Below are 19,956 nucleotides of genomic sequence, written 5' to 3' on the forward strand. Positions count from 1 at the left end.
CTAAGTAATGCTGGTCGCTGTGCTGTGACGCAGTCTGTGGGGGAGGGGTCTGATAGGGAGCAATGGCATTTGCTCCACTCTTCACCGGATTTTAGTCACTCCCTCCACTACCCACAATCAAATTGGGCCCCTCTGGTGCTGGTTCCCGAGTGGGTGAGCTTGTGCACGCTCTAGGCCCCTGTGGGTCTCTCCAACGAACCCTCCTGTGAGGCTGGGAGTCTCTCCTGCTGCCGCCTCAACCCCCACGGCTGTTTTCAACCAGAGGTTTGAGGCTTCATTTCCCTGCACTGGAGCCCTGGGTTACGTGGTCTGCTTCCCTCCCCTGCTGTTCCTCCCTGTCCATCTATGTGCGAGTGTGGGGCTGCAGGGTCTGCCAGCCACCACCTCGTGAGGTCTGCTAGCTGCAGCCTGGCCTGCCCCATTCCACAATCCGCCACCTCGTTGGGTCCGCCAGCCGCCTTGCATCGAGTCCTCTCCGCCTGGCTGCCCGTCTCCGCCCCTCCTACCAGTCTGGATGAATGTTTCTTCTTTATCTCCTTGGTTGTCGGACTTCCATACAGTTCGATTTTCTGTCAGTTCTGGTTGTTTTTTGTTTTTAAATTGTTGTTGTCCTTCTTTTGGTTGTGCGAGGAGGCACAGTGTGTCTACCTACACCTCCATCTTGGCCAGAAGCCCCGTATTTGAGATTCTTGAAATCTTTATTAAGTAAGCCTGTATTGCTATGAACTTCCCTCTCAGGACTGCCTTTGCTGTGTCCCATAGGTTTTGGGCTATTGTATGTTCATTTTCATTTGTTTCCAGAATCTTTTTGATTTCTTCCTTGATCTCATTGTTAACCCATTCATTATTTAATAGCATGTGATTCAACTTGTATAAATCTGAATGTTTTTCAGTTGTTTCCTTGAGGTTGGTTTCTGGTTTCAAGCCATTGTGATCTGAGAAAATGCTTGATATGATTTCAATTTTCTTGAGTTTGTTGAGATTGTTTTGTGTCCTATCATGTGGTCCGTCTTTGAAAATGTTCCATGTGCATTTGAAAAGAATGTATATTTTGCTTCTTTGGGGTGAAAGTTCCTATATATCAATTAAGTTCATTTGATCTGGGGTGTTGCTCAATGCCACAATATTGTTGTTGATTCTTTGCTTGGAAGACCTATCCATTGTTAACAATGGGGTGTTAAAATCCTCTACTATGAGTGTGTTGTTGTCAATATCTTTCTTGAAGTCCTCCAAGATTTTCCTTATATATTTTGGTGCTTCTATGTTGGGTGCATATATGTTTATAAGGGTCATATATTCTTGATGGATTATTTCTTAAGTATTATGAGTGTCCTTATTTATGAGTCTCTTAAGTATTATTCTCTTAAGTATTATGAGTCTCCTTTTATGGCCTTTGTTTTGAAATCTATTTTCAAAATATCAGTATTGAAAATACCAAACATCAGTATTGATATCAGTATTGCTACCCCAGCTTGTTTTTCATGTCCATTTGCTTGGAATATTTTTTTCCCATCCCTTCACTTTCAGTCTGTGTAAATCTTTTGTTCTGAGGTGGGTCTCTTGTAGCAGCATATATGTGAGTCATGTTTCCTTATCCATTCTGCTACTCTGTCTTTTTTAAAAAAGATTTTATATATTTATTTTTAGAGGGAGGGGAAGGGAGGGAGAGGGAGAGGGAGAGGGAGAGAAACATCAATGTGTGGTTGCCTCTCACATGGCTCCCACTGGGAACCTGGCCTGCAACCCAGACATGTGCCCTGACTGGGAATCGAACTGGCAACCCTTTGGTTTGCAGCCTGAGCTCAGTCCACTGAGCTACCCCAGCCAGGTCTATCCTATGTCTTTTGACTGGAGCACTTAATCCATTTACATTTAAGGTTATTATTGGTAGGTACTTATTCATTGCCATTTTTCCCCCTTTGTACATGTGTTCCTCTCTCTCTCTTCTACTTCATCTTTTTTTTTTTCTTAATTTTTTTCAAATCTTTTTTTTTTTTTTTTTACTTCATCTTCTTAAAGCAGTCCCTTTAGCATCTCTTTCAATGCTGGTTTGCTGGAGATGTATTCTTTTAGACTTTTTTTGTGTGTGTGGGAAACTCCTTATTTTGCCTTCCATTTTAAATGAGAGCCTTGCTGGGTGGAGTAGCCTTGGTTGCAGGCCTTTGCTTTTCATTACTTGGAATGTTTCTTGCCATTCCCTTCTAACTTGTAGTGTTTCTGTTGCATAATCAACTAATAGCCTTATCAGGGCCCCCTTGCATGTTATTAGCTATTTTTCCCTTGCTGCCTTTAAGATTCTCTCTTTGTCTTTGAATTTTGCCATTTAATTATGAGGTGTCTTGGAGTGGGCCTCTTTGGGGTCATCTTGATTGAGACCCTCTGTGCTTCCTGGACTTTTGTGACTTTTTCTCTCCTCAAGTTAGGGAAGTTTTCTGTCAGAAATGTTTTCTGTTAGAAAAGTTTTACTTTTTCAAACAGGTTTTCTATCCCTTGCTCCTCTTCTTCTCCTTCTGGTATTCCTATAATATGGATATTATTATGTTTCATGTTGTCCTGCAGCTCACTTTTTGAGTCTTTTGTTTTGTTTTGTTGCTCTGTCTTGGACTTTTTTTCTACCTTCCTCCAGCTTACTGATTTGATCTTCTGATTCATCTAGCCTGTTTTTAATTCCTTCTACTCTGTCCTTCATTTCAGATATTGTATTTTTTATTTCCTCCTGGCTCTTATTGATAGTTTATGTGTCCCCTTTCATATTGATGGAGTTCACAGTAAGTTCCTTATAGCTTTCCTTTAGTTCTTTGTAGTTCTCACTGAGCTTTTTGAGCATCCTAATAACCCTTACTTTGAACTCAATGTTTGATAATTTGCTTGCCTCTCTTTCATTTAACACTCTTTCTGGGGACTCCTCCTTTTTTTTCAACTGGGGGGGTTGTTTCTTTGTTTCCCCATTTTAGGATACTCTTCTTGTTTGTTTCCAGTTTGTAGATTGATCTGCTTTGACTCCCTGTCTTCATGGTGTGGCTGACTTTTTGTGGTAGGAGACCTGTGGGATTCAGTGGTGCATACTCCTTGATCTCCTGAAATTGATAGGATGTCCTTTATGCCATTTACATGGGCTCTCTAATTATAATTGGGTTTTGGTTGTTGTTGGGTCATTCTGTGGTGGGTCCTTCCCTCCAGCTGGCTGACAGAGTCACTCTGCCCACCATGTCATGCATATCATTGTACAGGTGCTGCCAGAATGAAACCAAACAGCCCAGAAAACAAACTCACACCTTCAAAATAACCCCACCCACAATCACACTATCAACAGCAAGTGAGCCAATATTAATAAAGGTATACGGAGGTTAAGGCTATTATAAGAAAGGAAAGATGAATATGAGATGACTAGCTGAAAGAAAAAAAATATTTTGAGAGGGTAAGGGGAGGGGCAATAAGATTTGGGAATAGAGACAAGGTAAAGAGAGGTAGAAGGTAAAACTTACATCATAAATAAAAAAGTGAGGGAAGAAGGTGGAATGGAGTAAGAGAAGGGAAGCATGTAGTATTAGGTTTAAAAGAAATTAAAAAATTTCTCTCACTCTGCCTGCATCCCCCTGCTTCCGCTTTGCTGGAGCCTAGAGTAAATGGCTGCAAATGAAATTTTGTGCACTGGCCCTTTAAGAGGCTCTCTGTGTCTCCAGCCATCTCTCCCTCTGGCAGGCAGAAACCCTACCAATTTTCACAGCTGGATGTTATCTGGGTTCCTTTCTGCGTCTGGTGCTGTAGGCTGGGGAACCCAGCTTGAGGGTTAGACCCCACGCTTCTCATGGGGAACCCCCCAGCCACTGAAATATCCCTCTGGTACTTCAGCTGCCACCCATGAGAGCCCAGCCAGCCTTCTCATGTCTCCTCTGCGCTCCATACGTGTCACGTTGTGGTAAAATGGTTTCTTCTGTCTGTCTCTCCGTGGTTATAAGGCTTCTCTCCAGCTATTGTTCCACTGATTATTCCAGATTATTTCTCTACAATTTAGCTGTTATTCCAGATTGGTCCTGGGAAGAGGTTAGTGTAGCTTCTACTTATTCCTCTGCCATCTTGGGTCTTTCTGACTATATTATTAATGATTCTGAAGTGAAAGTTTTGGGTCTACAATATTTCTGAATACTTTAAACTCTTTAGAATTCTTCAAATCACATCAAATAAGATACTGGGTTTTTTTCTCCCTAAGATGGGATTTGTTTGAGTAGAAGTCATCTAATGTGACCATATTTCTAAGTGTTATCTTTGAATTAATCAGCTGGTATTTGTTAGTGTTTTTTCTAGGAAGAGAATCCATGATCTTTCTAAGCCTAAAAAACAATGGGGAACCCCAGATAGGTAAGAAAATATTATATAGCTTTGCTTATAATTATGTATTCCTTACATTAAATAGCTAAGTAGTATTCTTACCTGCCCATTAACCTTGAATCCTAGGTGTATCCACCTCACTGCTCGACTGGATCCACTGAATGAATATTATCACCTCAGTTGAGTCAACACAAGGAAAACAAACCCCTCAGTCAGTGGGTTTCAAACTTGTGCATTAGTATTACCTGGAGACCTTTAAAATGAATTAATGTTTGGGTCCCATCCCCAGAAATCCTGACTGACTTGGTTTGGGGTGCAGCCTAAGTTTCAGGACTGTTAAAATTTCCCCAGGTAATTCTAGTATGCAGACAGGTTTGAAAACTACCATGCCAGGGTGTTACTCCACACTCCTTTGAAACTCTTGTGTCCATCTTCCAGGTTGCTGCTTCTAACATCTGGTCCTGCTGCCTCTAAGCCTCTGTCTAGAGCACACCTGTTCTCTAAATCTCCAGCAGGCTGGACCCACTATCCTTCCACTCTTGGCTACAGGACTCCCCCTTTTCTTGTTTAGCTCTCGAGTAAAGCCTGCATTTTTTCACTTCTTTTCTAATCTTCTATTGCTTTTTAAAAAAAATTGATAGACTTTATTTTTAAAGTAGTTTTAGGTTCATAGGAAAATTGAGTAAAAGTACAATAGAATTTCTATATTACCACCCACTCCTCTAGTTCCCACTATTATTAACAGCTTGCATTAGTGTGGTACATTTATTACAGTTGATGAACAAATATCACCACATTATTATTAATAAAGTCTATAGTTTACATTAGAGTTCACTTTTTAAGTTGTACACTTTTATGTGTTTTGACAAATGCATAGTCACGTATCCACCATTATAGTGTTATAGAGAATATTTTCACTGCTCTAATAATTACCTGTGCTCCACCTATTCATTTATTTCCTTCTCTCTCCCCTCTCCAAACCCCTGGTAACCACTGATCTTGTTTACTGTATGTATAGTTTTGCCTTTCCCAGAATGTCATGTAGTTGTAGTCAAACAACATGTAACCTTTTCTGACTTCATTCACTTAGCAACAGGCATTTATGGTTCCTCTGTGTCTCTTCATGACTTGATAACATTTCTTTTTAGTGCTGAATAATATTCCATTGTCTAGGTGTACCACATTTATCCATTCATATATTAAAGGACATGTTGGTTGCTTCCACTTTTTGGCAATAATGAATAAAGCTGCTCTAAACATTTGTGTATAGGTTTTTGTGTAGACAGAAGCTTTCAACTCATTTAAGTAAATACCTAGGAGTGCTATTGCTGGATCATATGGTAAGAATATATTTAGTTTTGTAATAAACTGCTAAACTCTCTTCCAGTGTGTCTGTGCCATTTCTACCAGCAATTAATGAGAGCTCCTGTCTCTCTTTATCTTCACCAGCATTTAGTGTTGTTAGTCTCTTGTATTTTAGCCATTGTAATAAGTATGTAACAATATCTCATTGTTTTTGTTTGCAATTCTCTAATGAGATGTTAGCATATTTCATGTTTATTTGCCATCTTTATATCCTCTTTGGTAAAGTATCTGTTCAGATCTTTTGTCTATCTTTTAATTGGGTTGTTTGTTTTCCATTGTTGAATTTTAAGAGTTCTTTGTATTTTTTTGAATACGAGTTCTCTATCAGATGCTAGCAACTAAATCTTTATGCCCCCTCAAAATTCTATTTTCAAATCTAATCCCCAATGGGATTAGGAGGTGGGGTCTTTGGGAGGTGATTAGGTCATGAGTGTGGAGGCCTCATGAATGGGATTAGTGCCCTTATCCAAGAGATTCTAGAGAGCACCCTGACCACTTCCACCATGTGAGGACACAAGCTTCTGCTTTAGCCTCTTATTCTCCCTGAAGTCATTCTCTCATCTCTAATCTCTGTTTCATATCACCATTAGATGAGTCCCCAGTTTTCACCATTTGTTCATTCATCAAACCCTGATTGAGCACCTGTTGTGTACAGCACTAAACTGTGGAAGGGGAAATCTCCAAAAGATTAAGACATAATTTCTCTCCTGGAAGAATATGTAGAGTGGAGAGGAAGGTACTCCTTGTCAAAATTGTGGAGGGCCTTTTCAGCCACAGTGAGGAGTTGGAACTGTATTCCGAAGCAAATGGAAACCTTTGAAGTATCTTAAACAAGGACCATGAATTGATCAGATTGGACTACAGAGATCACTCTAATAGTGCTGTGGAGAAAGGAATGTGGATAATCAGATCTGTACAAGGGAGATAGCTACAGGGATTGTGAGAAATCAACAGATTTAAGCATGTGTAGGAAAAGGAATCAGCAGAATATAGTGCATGGGGAGATTAATTAATTTATTAATAAACATTTCTAATAGTGACTCTGGCTGATGCTTATCAGCCAAGTAGAGCTGAAGTAGACACAGAAGAATATATACAATATAGACAAAATTAGAAATAAAACAATGACTGGGGCCTTTAAAAGGGCTCAATTAGTTGGCAAATTCAGGTATGTGCAAATTCAGGTTACTGAGGTACCTTTTTACCATTCCTCGGCCAGGCCTTTAAGGCCTTCCCCATTGATTCTAGCAATGTGACTTAATTACTCCCAACATGATTTTCTGCTTCTGCCAAAACATGCTTTGCCCAATCCTTGCTTATTCCCATTTCTCATAGCTACCCCAACATGAAAGGTGCCTCTTTTCCGGCAGTCTGTGTCTTCTACCTACTACTATGAAGCTTTGTCAGGTTAATCCGGGACTGATTTCTCCCTTTCTCTTTACCCCCTGCACGGTAATCATACCTATTTCACAGGGCTGTTGAGACTAAATGATCTGATGTCTGTAAAGCACTTAGCCCAGTGCCTGGCCCACAGTAAGTATTCTACAAATGATAGCTATTAATATTACTCTCTTGCTGTTTTATTTTATGACTACCGGTGCAGTTCATCACCCAAAGTGAGAGCACGGTATAGAGAGGTGGCACGACCATTTTATGTTGAACTGACTATAAATTGCCATGTTAACTACCTGATGGCAGAAGCAGAACTATCTACCTCTAATAGGTTCATTTTGATCACCACACTTTAAGGTTGTAGACAAAACAGTCTAATTTTATTTTAATTTCAATTTACATAAAGCAGCTTATCTGCTTCTGATGCCTGGAAATTGTAAAATTTTGTGATAGAGATAGTTCTTAAACTGAAGTAAAATTAGTAGAGAAGTAGTCTAATGAAGAGAAGTAGAAGATGTTCATTAACAGTGAATTTCTTTCCTTTTTTTCTGCTTATTTTATTAAAATTTCTTTCTTTCTTCTTTTTAAACAGAAAACTGTTTTGGGGAAATCAAGATCCTATTCGCCCTGTTTGCCATAGTGCTTTGAAGACTCAGATAACCAAAAGACTCGAGAACCTTGCCTGGCCCAAGGAAGTCTCCTACAGATATATACCTGACAGGTTATTATTGTATGTTATTGGGTTATTTTATCAGGAGTCTCTAGGAAAATGAACACAGAACCCATCCCTTTGTATCTAAAAGTCATAAATAGTCTTGTAGTCAAAATTTATTGAGGATTAGGGAGTCTATATGTTTCCAATCTGATGCTACAGTAAAACTGTTCCAGAGCAAGATCTAATATTTAGCTACTGCAGACGTGTACTATATCTTACAATGTTTTCACTTGTCACGATTTCTATATTTTAATAAAGTAAGGACATCATACAAGGATAGGCACCAAATATAACATTGCTGTGGATAAACTTATTTGTGCGTGGAATTTTATGAATTTTGTAAACCCCCCACGAGCTTGATTACCACAAGTTAATTAGGACATCTAAAGGTAAAAATGTTGTCAAAGCTATTGATGCCCATTGCCAATTTGCTTTTAGCACATGTTTGTTAAATGACTAGGCTTTTTGCTGGTTGGCTCTTTAAGGAACTACTGTGGTGGGGAGGGGGGATGGGTATAGGCAGTGAGGGAGATTAAAGTTAAAAAAAAGGTGCAGACACTATTATTCATCTAAAGCTTGGTTTTCAGGGCAATTGAGGTGGCCATTTCTCCATCTTTTCAATATACAACTGTAGTCAAAGGTCAGCAATTTTTCTGGTAGGCGCAAGATGTAAAGTAGGCCAAAGTCTCTGTTGCAGCTGCCCAACTCTGCCGTTGTAGCGGGAAAGCTGCCTTAGACATGCACACACCGCACGTCTGTGTTCCAATGAAAAACATTTTTGCATCTATGTCCATGAAGGATATTGGTCTGTAGTTTTCTTGTAATGTCTTCATGGTAATGTCTTTGTTTTTTATAACATCTTTTTTATGGTAATGTTGTTATCATAGAATTGGAAAATGTATAGAATTGATATTTATTTCTTCTTTTTTTTTTAAATATATTTATTGATTATGCTATTACAGTTGTCCCATTTCCCCCCCACTCCACTCCATCCTGCCCACCCCCCCTCCCTCCCACATTCCACCCCCCCATAGTTCATGTCCATGGGTCATACTTATAAGTTCTTTGGCTTCTACATTTCCTACACTATTTTTACCCTCGCCCTGTCTATTTTCCACCTATCATGTATGCTACTTATTCTCTGTACCTTCCCCCCCCTCTCCCCCTCCCACTCCCTTATTGACAACCCTCATGTTCTAGTTGTTTGCCTAGTTCGCTCTCGTTTTTGTTTTATGTGTGGTTGTTAATAACTGTGAGTTTGCTGTCATTTTTACTGTTCCTATTTTTGATCTTCTTTTTCTTAGGTAACTAACTCCCTTTAACATTTCATATAATAAGGGCTTGGTGATGATGAGCTTCTTTAACTTGACCTTATCTGAGAAGCACTTTATCTTCCTTTCCATTCTAAATGATAGCTTTGCTGGATACAGTAATCTTGGATGTAGGTCCTTGCGTTTAATCTTGGGTAATGTAATTATGATGTGCCTTGTTGTGTTCCTCCTTGGGCCCAGCTTCTTTGGGACTCTCTGAGCTTCCTGGACTTCCCAGAAGTCTATTTCCTTTGCCAGATTGGGGAAGTTCTCCATTATTTGTTCAAATAAGTTTTCAATTTTTTGTTCTTCCTCTTCTCCTTCTGGCACCCCTATAATTCGGATGTTGGAACGTTTCAAGGTGTCCTGGAGGTTCCTAAGCCTCTCCTCATTTTCCCAAGTTCTTGTTTCTTCATTCTTTTCTGGTTGGATGTTTGTTTCTTCCTTCTGGTCCATACCATTGATTTGAGTCCCAGTTTCCTTCGCATCACTATTGGTTCCCTGTACATTTTCCTTTGTTTCTCTTAGCATAGGCTTCATTTTTTCATCTGTTTTTCGAACAGATTCAACCAAGTCTGAGCATATTGATAACCAGTGCTTTGAACTGTGCATCCGATAGGTTGGCTATCTCTTCGTCGCTTAGTTGTATTTTTTCAGGAGCTTTGAAGTGTTCTGTCATTTGGGCCATTTTTTGTTTGTTTGTCTTGGCGCATCTGTTACTTTAAGGGGCGGAGCCTTAGGTGTTCACCGGGGCGGGGTAATGCTGGTCGCTGCGCTGTGATGCTGTACGTGGGGGAGGGGCCGAGAGGGAGCAGTGGCGCCCGCCTCACTCTCCTCCGGATTTCAATCTTTCACTCCGCTACCCACAATCAAACTGGGCCACTCTGGTGCTGGTTCCCGAGTAAGTGGGCCTGTGCACACTCTAGGCCCCTGTGGGTCTCTCCAACAACCTCTCCTGTGAGGCTGGCAGTCTCTCCTGCTGCCACCCCAACCCCCACGGGCTCTTTCAATCAGAGGTTTGAGGCTTTATTTCCCCGAGCTGGAGCCCTGGGCTGCGCGGTCTGCTTCGCTGCCCACCGTTTGTCCGGTTTATCTGTGGGCGAATGTGGTGCAGCAGGGTGCTACCCGCCACTCTGCCTGCCCCACTCTCCGCCACTCTGAGTCCGGCCCTCTCGGTTTATCTGTGCAAATGTGGGGCCGCAGGGTCTGCCAGTGCTCGGACTGCCTGCCCCATTTGTCCCACACTCCGCCAGTCTCAGTCCCGCCACAGCCACGCGAGTCCTCTCCACCCCGGTTCCCGTCTCCGCCCCTCCCATCAGTCTGGATGAATGTTCATTTTCTATTTTCTTGGTGTTGGTCCCCCCTGTTGTTCGATTCTCTGTCAGTTCTGGTTGTGCGAGGAGGCGCAGTGTGTCTACCTACGCCGCCATCTTGGTTTCCCCTCTATTTCTTCTTTAAATATTTGATAGAATACACCAATGAAGTCATCTGGGTCTGGAGTTTTTTGGTAGGAAGATTTTTAACTATATATTCAATTTTTTTAATAGATATAAGGCTCTTATGAATTTGTCAAATTAACACTTGCTAGTAGAGCACAGAGTGCCAGATGATGAACTGCGGGTCAATACCAGGTCATAAAGGAAGTTGAAATAGAGAAGCTTATTGCTTACAGGTCCTAGAGGAAGTACCTGGCATGCCTCAAGGGGTCACACAGGGAGGTCAAGATAGAGTCCAGACAGAGAAAGGCAGAACCTGAGACACATGTTTTTATTAGGGTCCATGGATAGAATGCTTTGGTGTTTCTAGGCTAAAGCCAGATTGGCCAATTCAAACCGAAAGAGTGGGACTTTGGTAAGCTCCTCAGGAATCTTCTGGGAGGTGAGCATAAGGACAAGGCAGTAGGATTCAGGGGAGACAGACCAAGGGCCGTTGGGTAAAGTCAAATCAAGAACTTACATTTACTTTGTGACTTGGTGGGTTGCTATCTAGGGCATGTGCTTGCATGAGGGACTAGTGACGGTTTGTCATTGTAAGCTGCTTGGCCAAACAGAATGGATTCAAGGCAGTAGTACCATGAAGTAGCTTAACTGAACTTTTGACAGGGGCTGTTCAAATTATTTCTTTCTGGATGAGCATTGGTAGTATATGTTTTTCAAAGAATTTACCCATGTCTTCTGTTTCAAAATATGTTGGCATAAAGTTGTTTATATATTCTATTATTGTCCTTTTAATATCGCCCAGTCTCTAGTGATGATCCCCTTTTCTCATTCCTGATATTGGAAGTTGTGCCTTCTTTCTTTTTTGCCAATCATTCTGGCTAGAAGTTTATCAATTTTTGGTTTCATCAATTTTTTTCTATTATTTTGCTGTTTACTATGTTTTTTTATTTCTGCTCTGTTCTTTATTATTTCCTTTGTTCTGATTACGGGGTGGGGTGGAGGCTGCTCTTTTATTTCTAGTTTCTTAAGGTGGAGACTGGGAGTGCCTGCTACCTTGATGGAATTGTGAGACTCGGGCATGGATGACTAGAGGGGAGAAGCATAGAAAGACAGCAGCACTACATTCTAATAATATGTAGTATCTATAAGGAGAAAAGATGTACACATGAAATTTAAAATTAATATGTGAGTTGGTTAATGATAAAATCTTATTTGAATAGTGCTTTTTAACTTATAAAATGACATACACCTCTCACTAAATCTTCATAATCACCATAAAATGTATTATTCCCTCCATCTCACTCATGCATTTCTAGGTGCTGGCAGCATAAGGCATAAGTATTATTGTTGGTACATATATTCACGGCATTTGGTGTTTGCCATTCCCAGCTGAGAGAATGTTGAGTCACTGAGTTATGTCTCTGGTGTCCTCCCGTCTTCCTTTTTGTGTTTCTCACCTGCTCCCTGAGCTTCTACCCTTTGCCCTACTCTGCAATACATCTTGCTCTTGTGATTCTCATTGGCTGCCTAACAACTTCTTCCTCCCATTCCTTCCACTCCTCCCACACTCCTTACCATTGGTCAAAATCACCTAGTCCCAGGAAAGTGCTCCATTGGTCAAAATCACCTAATCCCAGGACAGTACAGGAGGTTCCCCGCCTGTCTGAGTTTGGCTGTGTATGTGGGTGAAGGTGGCTGTGTCAGTCCAGTCAGGCAGTGGAGTGTGGGCTGGGCAGGCTCAAGCCCTCTGAGAGCAGATGTGTGGTATGTGGACAGGCCTCCAGATTGGATGGTCACAAGCACAGGAGGGAGATATAGGCTTAAACACATATACAGACTTACAGTACCAACCAGAAGACCGAGACCTGAGCAGATGGATGCAGCTCCACATCCACGAAAATGTTAAAGGAGCAGAAGCTCTTAGGAAAATAATAGAAGCAGAAGTGGGTCTGCAATCTGATTTAACACCAGGTCCAAAGTAGTCTGTATCACTTCCTTTCCCATTGATGATGTACTATATCTTGATTAAGAAAAGATTGAGAGGCAAGAGTGATAAAAACAGTATTGTTATTTATCCTAAGTAAAATCTTAGTTAACAAAACCCAATAATGATGAAATAATCTATACACCATAATCAAGCAGAATTTATTCCTAAAATCAGAGTTCTTTTTCACAAAGAAAAATGTCAACATAATTCATTCTATTAACTAAAAATATAGTAAAAATATTTAAAGTATCTATATAGAAGTTCAAGAAATTATTTGTTTTTAAAGCAGCAAATTTTCTCTTTATCGATATATTTTGTTTGTTTGTTTAGAAGATGCATTTGTTTATTACAGAAAGTTACCTGTTGTGGAACAGGATATTAGAAACCAGCTGAAAACTTACTGGCGGTAACCATGTTAGTATGTTTTTTGGTCTATTTAAATGATGCAATTTATTTATTATGGTAAATTGTCTGTTTTGGAATAGGGTGTTACAAGGCAGCTGAAAACGTGATGGCTGCAACCATTCTAATTTCTTCCCATGTAGAAAACAGCTCAGCAGTAAAGGGATAAGCCGTCATGTCCATTGTCCTGGACCTGAGACTGTCAATGTTTGAATTCAAGTGATAATTTGAATTCATGCTCGTTTCACTTCTTTTTCTCTCTACAACTTGCAGGGTTCAATATTACTACAGCTGCGGCAGAGAATCTGTAATCTGGGATATACCTTCTCCTGTGCTGTTAAAAAAGCCTTCCAAAAGGATCCAGAAGCTAGCACAGCCCAACAGATTCAAGATAATGCATCTAACAAATAGGTTAAGTACCTCAAGACCCTCCATAAATTATAATCTAATCTGGTTAAATGTCACAATATTGTTGTTCTTATTTTAACGTATACACTTGCCTAAACTAAAAGTCATCTTGTGTTTCAAAGGATGAGGATAAAAAATATTTCCAGCAACTGTAGATAATCAGATCTTCATCAGTAATTACATTTGACATGCTACACTTAACCACTGTCAGCCAATTAAAAGGAAATATGCAATGAAACATTACAGGTTTCTGCAATTTATAGAACTTGATGTTCTCTTATGCCTCTGTGACTTTGTCCATGATCTCCCTTTTGCCTTGAATGCTGAGTTTCTCCGTGTCTTTAAAAGACAGCTTAGTGATGTCTTCTACAAGGGAGCTAAGATGGCGATGTGTGTGCTGGAATATGCTAGGCTGCATTAATGGGATATGTACAGTGCACAATTATAGGGAAGTGGTAGTACTACTGTACACTACTTTAGTCAGAACACATTGGGAGTATATCCCCAATTATGGATGTTATACCTTAGGGTCGGGTAAAAAAGGTAAGGGGATTAAGGAGTACTAACTGTAGTCACAAAATAGTCATGGGGATGTAAAATACAGCATAGGGAAAATAGTCAATAACATTATAATAAGTATGTACGGTGCCAGGGGGCACCTGAAATATCACGGGACCACCTTGTAAAGTATGCGATTGTCTAACCACTATGCTGTACACCTGAAACTAATATGAAATAATATTGAATGTAAACTGTAATTGAAAAATAAAAAAAATAAACTGATAATAAATAAGACTATTCAGAAGGAGATAAATGAGATGTTGAGGCTTTTGAAAACTATGTTATATGAAAAATAGTTAAGGGAAATGACATGTTTAGCTTAGAGAAGAGACCAAAGAAGCAGTGGTAGTTGTATTCAAATGTTTAAAGAAAAGGTCAACATCTGAAAGAGGAAGAGGAGGTGGAAGTAACATTACGATATGTTGATCCTAGAACTAGAGGTTGAACAGGAATTTACAGAACAGCAGATGTCAGCTAAGTTTAGGAAAATCTTTCTTATTAGCTATCCAGTAATGGAAAGGTTTATCAGGAAAAGTCAACTGTCATGTCCACCCCAATTTCTGAAAGTGTTCAATCATAGGCAGGGATGATCACCTTCCATTGATTTTAGTGAAGATTCATGCATTCAGAGAGAGGTTGAACTGGGCAACTTAAGTCTTCTTCCATCATAGAATCCACCAAAAGAGGCCCAATTCTTCCCACAGAATTTCTTCATTTGCTTATTTATCAGTTCATTTGACAAAATCTGCTAATTTCATTAAAATATACATATAAATTTGTAGTTATATATCTACATTTATAAACCAAAGGGATACTTTCTTTATCTGTCACCAGGTCTGTTTTTGAGACATCTAAGTTTGATGTTTCATGCTAGTGAAACCTCCTTGAATGTTAAAACTTTTTGCATTTTTAAGTTTATGTCTCCGTGCTCTCCTAAGCAGATTCTTCAGCTACTGAACAAACATGTAACCTTTGTTCACTTGGCTTGAGATCTTCATTATGAACATCAACTACTACATAATACTTTAATACAGAAAACCTCTTAGGAGCTGATGAGTATGAAGCACAGTTTTTCTTTAAGTGAAATGGTCTGACCTCTGTGGTTTAACACTAGGAGATGTTTGCTTCTCATAATTTTCCTGTCATTTCTTGTTTTATTGGGGGAATAGTCTCTAAGCAGCCTCTTTTCTGATCTTCTCTGCACTGGAAACAGATAACCAGCTTGGTAGAACTGTGTGGAGGAGAGAAAGCAAGTGCTTAGTGAAAACACACAGGGATTGTCAATGTGTACGACATGAGATCGAGCTTTGTGGTGTATATTTTAGCTGATTCACTAGAAGGACTCAATATTAGATTTGAGCAGTCAGAAGACACAATCAGCTAACTTAAAATAGGTTAACTGAGATTATCAAGTCTGAGAAACAGAAGGAAAAATGAATAAAATAGAATAAACAAAGCCTCATAAACCTGTGGGATGCCATTGAGAGTATTAACATACTCAGGATGGGAATTTCATAAAAGAGAGAGGGGAGATAATGGAGCAGAAGGAATATCTGAAGAAATAATAGCCCAAAGCTTCCAAAGCAAGATGAAAAATATGAATCCACACATCAACAAACTTCAAGTATGCTAAACACAGAGGTCCATAATTGACACATCATAATCAAACTGTCCACACCCAAAGACAAAGAGAATCTTGAAAGCAGCAGGGGAGAAGTGACTCATCACATACAAATATTCTGCAATAATATTAACAGGTGATTTCTCACCAGAAACTGTAGATGCCAGAAAGCAGTGGGATGACATATTTCAACAACAGGAAAAAAAAAGTTAGCCAAGAATACACTAACCATCCTTCAAAAATGAAGGAAAAATCAAGACATTCCCAGGTAAACAAAAACTGACAAAATTAATTGCCAACAGACTTGCTTTACAATATAAGGAGTCCTTCAAGCTAAAAATGAAAGAGCACTAGAAACTAACTTGAATCCACATGAAGAAATAAAAGGCATTAAGAGTTAACTATATAGGTACATATAAAAAACAACATAAATGCATTTTTGTGTTTGTAACTTTTATTCTCCTACCTGATATAAAAGGCAACTGCATAAAGCAATAATTATAAACCTGTGTTGATGGGCATACAATGTATTTTTTAAAAAAGCACAAAGGAGAGAGAGAACATGGAGTGATATTAATTTGAACTAGATTGTTATAAGTTAAGATGTACAGGGCAACAAGTAAGAATATAGTTTTTAAAACATGGTAAAATAAATAAGTGAATTAAAATGGTATACTAAAACTATCTAATGTTTTACAGGAACCAAAAAGGAGCAAAAAGATGTTACACGTAACAACAAATAAAATGGTGGGCATAAACTATGTTGTCAGTAATTACATTAAATATAAATTCATTGAACAGTGCAATCAAAAGGCAGGGATTGACAGAACAGATAAAAAACATACTCAAGAGTAGGTCGCCAACTAGACACATACTTTAGATTCAAAGAAACAAATGGGCTGCAGGTAAAAGAATGGAAAGAGATATACTGTGAAAACCAACCAAGAAAGAGCTAGAGTGGCAATACTCATATCAGACAGTATATACTTTTAGACAAACATTGTCACTAGAGACAAAGAAGGACAATTTACAATGATAAAATGATCAGTCCATTAGGGGAATATAATAATGATAAATATATGTGCAACTAACAACAGAGCTCCAAAACAGATGAAGCCAAACCTGACAGAATTGAAGAGAAATAGACAATTAAATGATAATAGTTGGGTTCTTCAATACCACACTTTCGGTGATGGGAAGAACAACAAGTAGGAGATCAACAAGGGAACGGAAGGCTTGATCAACACTGTGAGTCAGCTCTACCTGACAGACATTCATAGAATACTCCACCCAACAACAGCAGAATGCACGTTCTTCTCAAATAAAACATCCTCTTAGGACAGGTCATATATTAAGTCATAAAATAAGTCTTAACAAATTTAAAATAATTGAATTGTACATAATTAGTTCTCTGACCACAATAGAATGAAATTAGAAACCAATACCAGAAGGGCAATTGGAAAATTAAAGAAATATGTTCCTAGATATATTCCTAAGTAAACAATAGGTCAAAGAAGAAATCACTTTGTATTCACTACATACAGTAGAAATGAAAGCACAACATATCAAAATTTACGATACATGCCTAAAGTAGTGCTTAGCTCTAAATGCCTACATTAAAAAAGAAGAGATCTCAAATTATAACCTAATCTTTCATCTTAGGAAATTACAAATAGAAAAGCAAATTAATTTAAAACAAGCAGAACAAAGAAAAGAATAAAGGTTAGAGTGGAAGTAAATGAAATAGAATTTGGAAAAATAAAGAACATCAATGAAACCAAAAGTTGGTTCTTTGAAAAGATCAACAAAACAAACCTTGGCTAGACTAACCAAGACAAAAAGAGGGAAGACTCAAATTGCTAAAATCATGAAACAGGGACATTTCTAAAGGTCATTTACAAAGGAAGGGTCACTACTACCGACCTTATAGAAATAAAAAAGGACTTTAAGGAGTTACTATGAGCAACTGCATGGCCAACAAATAAGATAACGTAAATGAAATGGACAAATTCCTAGAAAGACAAACTACTGAAATTGACTTGATAGTAATAAAAAAAATCTTATCAGACCTATTACAAGAAATTGAATTAATAATTTTTTAAAAACTTCCCATGAACAACTCAGGACCAGATATCTTCATTGATGAATTCTATGATATGATTAAAGAAGAGCTAACGGCGACCCTTCATACTCCTCCAAAAATAGGACACTTGCCAACACATTCCATTCCATGATGTCTGTATTACCCTGATACCAAAACCAGAAAAGGCCATTAGAGGAGAAGAGAATACAGACAGTATTTCTTATGAGTATATACGTAACAGTCCATACCAAAATACTACCAAACCAAATCACATACACATGCAACAATCTACACCAAACTACTAGCAAACCAAATCCAACAACATGTAAAAATAACTATACATCATGACCAAGTTGGATTTATCCCAGGATTATAATTTTCTTGGTACAACATACTAAAATCAATGTAATGTACACCAAATTAGGAGACTAAAAAACCAGCCCAAACCACATAATCATCTCAATAGACTCAGAAAAAGCATTTGACAGGATTCAACACACTTTCATGATAAAAATGCTCAACAAATTAGGTATAGAAGTGAACTTCTATAACTTGGTAAAGGACATCTACAAAAAACCCACAGCTACACCATAATTAATGGTGAAAGACTAAATGCTTTCCTCCTAAGATCAGGAATAAAACAAGGATGTCAGCTCTCACCACTTCTATTCAACATCATACTGGTGATTATCGTCAGGGAAATTAGGCAAGAAAAAGAAAGAAATACATTCAGGTTGGAAAGGAAGAAAAATGATTTCTACTTATAGATGACATGATTTTTAAAAAAAAATTTTAAATGTTTATTGATTTGAGAGAAACATTAATTGGTTTTCTCCCATACATGTCCCAATCAGGGATGGAACCTGCAACCTTTTGGTGAACGGGACGATGCTCCAACTAACTAAGCCATACCAGCCAGGACGTAGATGGCATGATTTTTTATATAGGAAATCTTAAGGAATTCACATATGATTACTACAGTTAATAATAATGTTTTAAAAACAGCAAGTCTTCGTCAATGGGTTATGAAATTAATTTCAGCTTTTCTTTTAATGAAATCAAATGAAACTTAAAAAATCAGAATACATTGCCTAAGACAAACATAGTTTCATGATAATTTTGTTTCAGTTGCGCACACAGATTTACATGTACTGTATCACAATGTAAAATGTACCTCTTACTGTGGATCAAAGTAAAAATTTTGAGAAATACCAGCCTGGTAGAAAGAGCACTAATGATTATGGGAAAAGACGTTCCAAAGATAGAAACAATATATGTAATTGTGTGGAGGTTCATTATAGCAATGAAAAATGCTATTGGTCCCCTAATGATTATAATATTTTGTTTCATTTACATACAGGCCATTCAGTGATTACATAACAAGAGAGCCTCTTCCACTCTCTGGTCCTTCTGCCCGGATATTACGACTCTCAATAGCCAAATCCATACATCCAAACTATGTTCCTCCAAAAGGCGTAAGTGGGTCCATGTGAAAGAGACAGTTCCTGGTTGACTTTGTAACATGTAACATGTTTGTAAATGTAACATGGTCCCCTTTTATTTCTAGGTGTGTATTTTCCTTTTCTTCCTACTTATATTCTTCTCTCATCAAATAAACTTTTCTGACGACCTCTGCATCTCATGTATCAGTCAGGATTTTATCAGAGAAGCAGAACCAGTATGTAATATAAATAGAATTAGACCTTAAGCCATTGTGGGAGCTGATGGAGAAATCAGTGAGAGGCTGTTATGGCCCCTGGAACTTGGGTCTGGTTATAGATCTAGAAGCAATACGACAGAAGCAATGAGAGATAGTAGGGGTAGGTCAGTAGTTCCTGGAAAGTATTTACTTCAGGGGAAATCATTACAGTTTCTTCAAGCAAGGGGCCTCTAACCTCTGGCAGGGCAGGAAGGGCTGATTCTATCTGTAAGGAAGGTCCAGCCGTATTTAAGGGTTTGAAGTCCCCAGACTCACTGGACCTGCACACATATCCCTAGTCCAATTTTTCAAGGTTGCATTTCTTCCTGATCAGTGCTCTAACTTTAACATAGGAAACCATACAAGTTTAGAGATTCAATTTGCACTGTGATTCACCCACGTGCAGAATTAGATTTCGAGTTAGTTTTCAGAATTTTCAGCCATGTGACCAGAGAAGATAAGGGGTTCTTTTAAGTAAGCCACAAAAACTTTCTGACCACTTACCCCCAAAGTTAAGGTAGGAATTTAAAGGCTTCAGCTGATCATTTCTTTCCTCGAGTTCTCCAGTGCACTTAGAAGCCATCAGCTAGCCCCACTATACTTTTTATTTTACTAAAATGTTCTCTGCTCCTTTGTCACCCAAAG

The 19,956-nt window shown here is 38.7% G+C and overlaps 1 protein-coding gene across 1 annotated transcript in view; it reads left to right on the top strand.

The window, feature by feature from the left end:
• SPMAP2L (sperm microtubule associated protein 2 like) overlaps positions 1 to 19,956 on the top strand; it is a 42,608-nt gene that overhangs the window by 12,480 nt on the left and 10,172 nt on the right. The window contains exons 6-9 of the mRNA XM_024578365.2: positions 4,294 to 4,359; positions 7,679 to 7,807; positions 13,213 to 13,350; positions 18,973 to 19,087. Of these exons, the coding sequence (XP_024434133.2) occupies positions 4,294 to 4,359; positions 7,679 to 7,807; positions 13,213 to 13,350; positions 18,973 to 19,087 (448 nt within the window). The remainder of the gene's footprint in view (positions 1 to 4,293; positions 4,360 to 7,678; positions 7,808 to 13,212; positions 13,351 to 18,972; positions 19,088 to 19,956) is intronic.

The sequence above is a fragment of the Desmodus rotundus genome, chromosome 4 (genome assembly GCF_022682495.2).
Source record: "Desmodus rotundus isolate HL8 chromosome 4, HLdesRot8A.1, whole genome shotgun sequence".
NCBI lineage: Eukaryota > Metazoa > Chordata > Mammalia > Chiroptera > Phyllostomidae > Desmodus > Desmodus rotundus.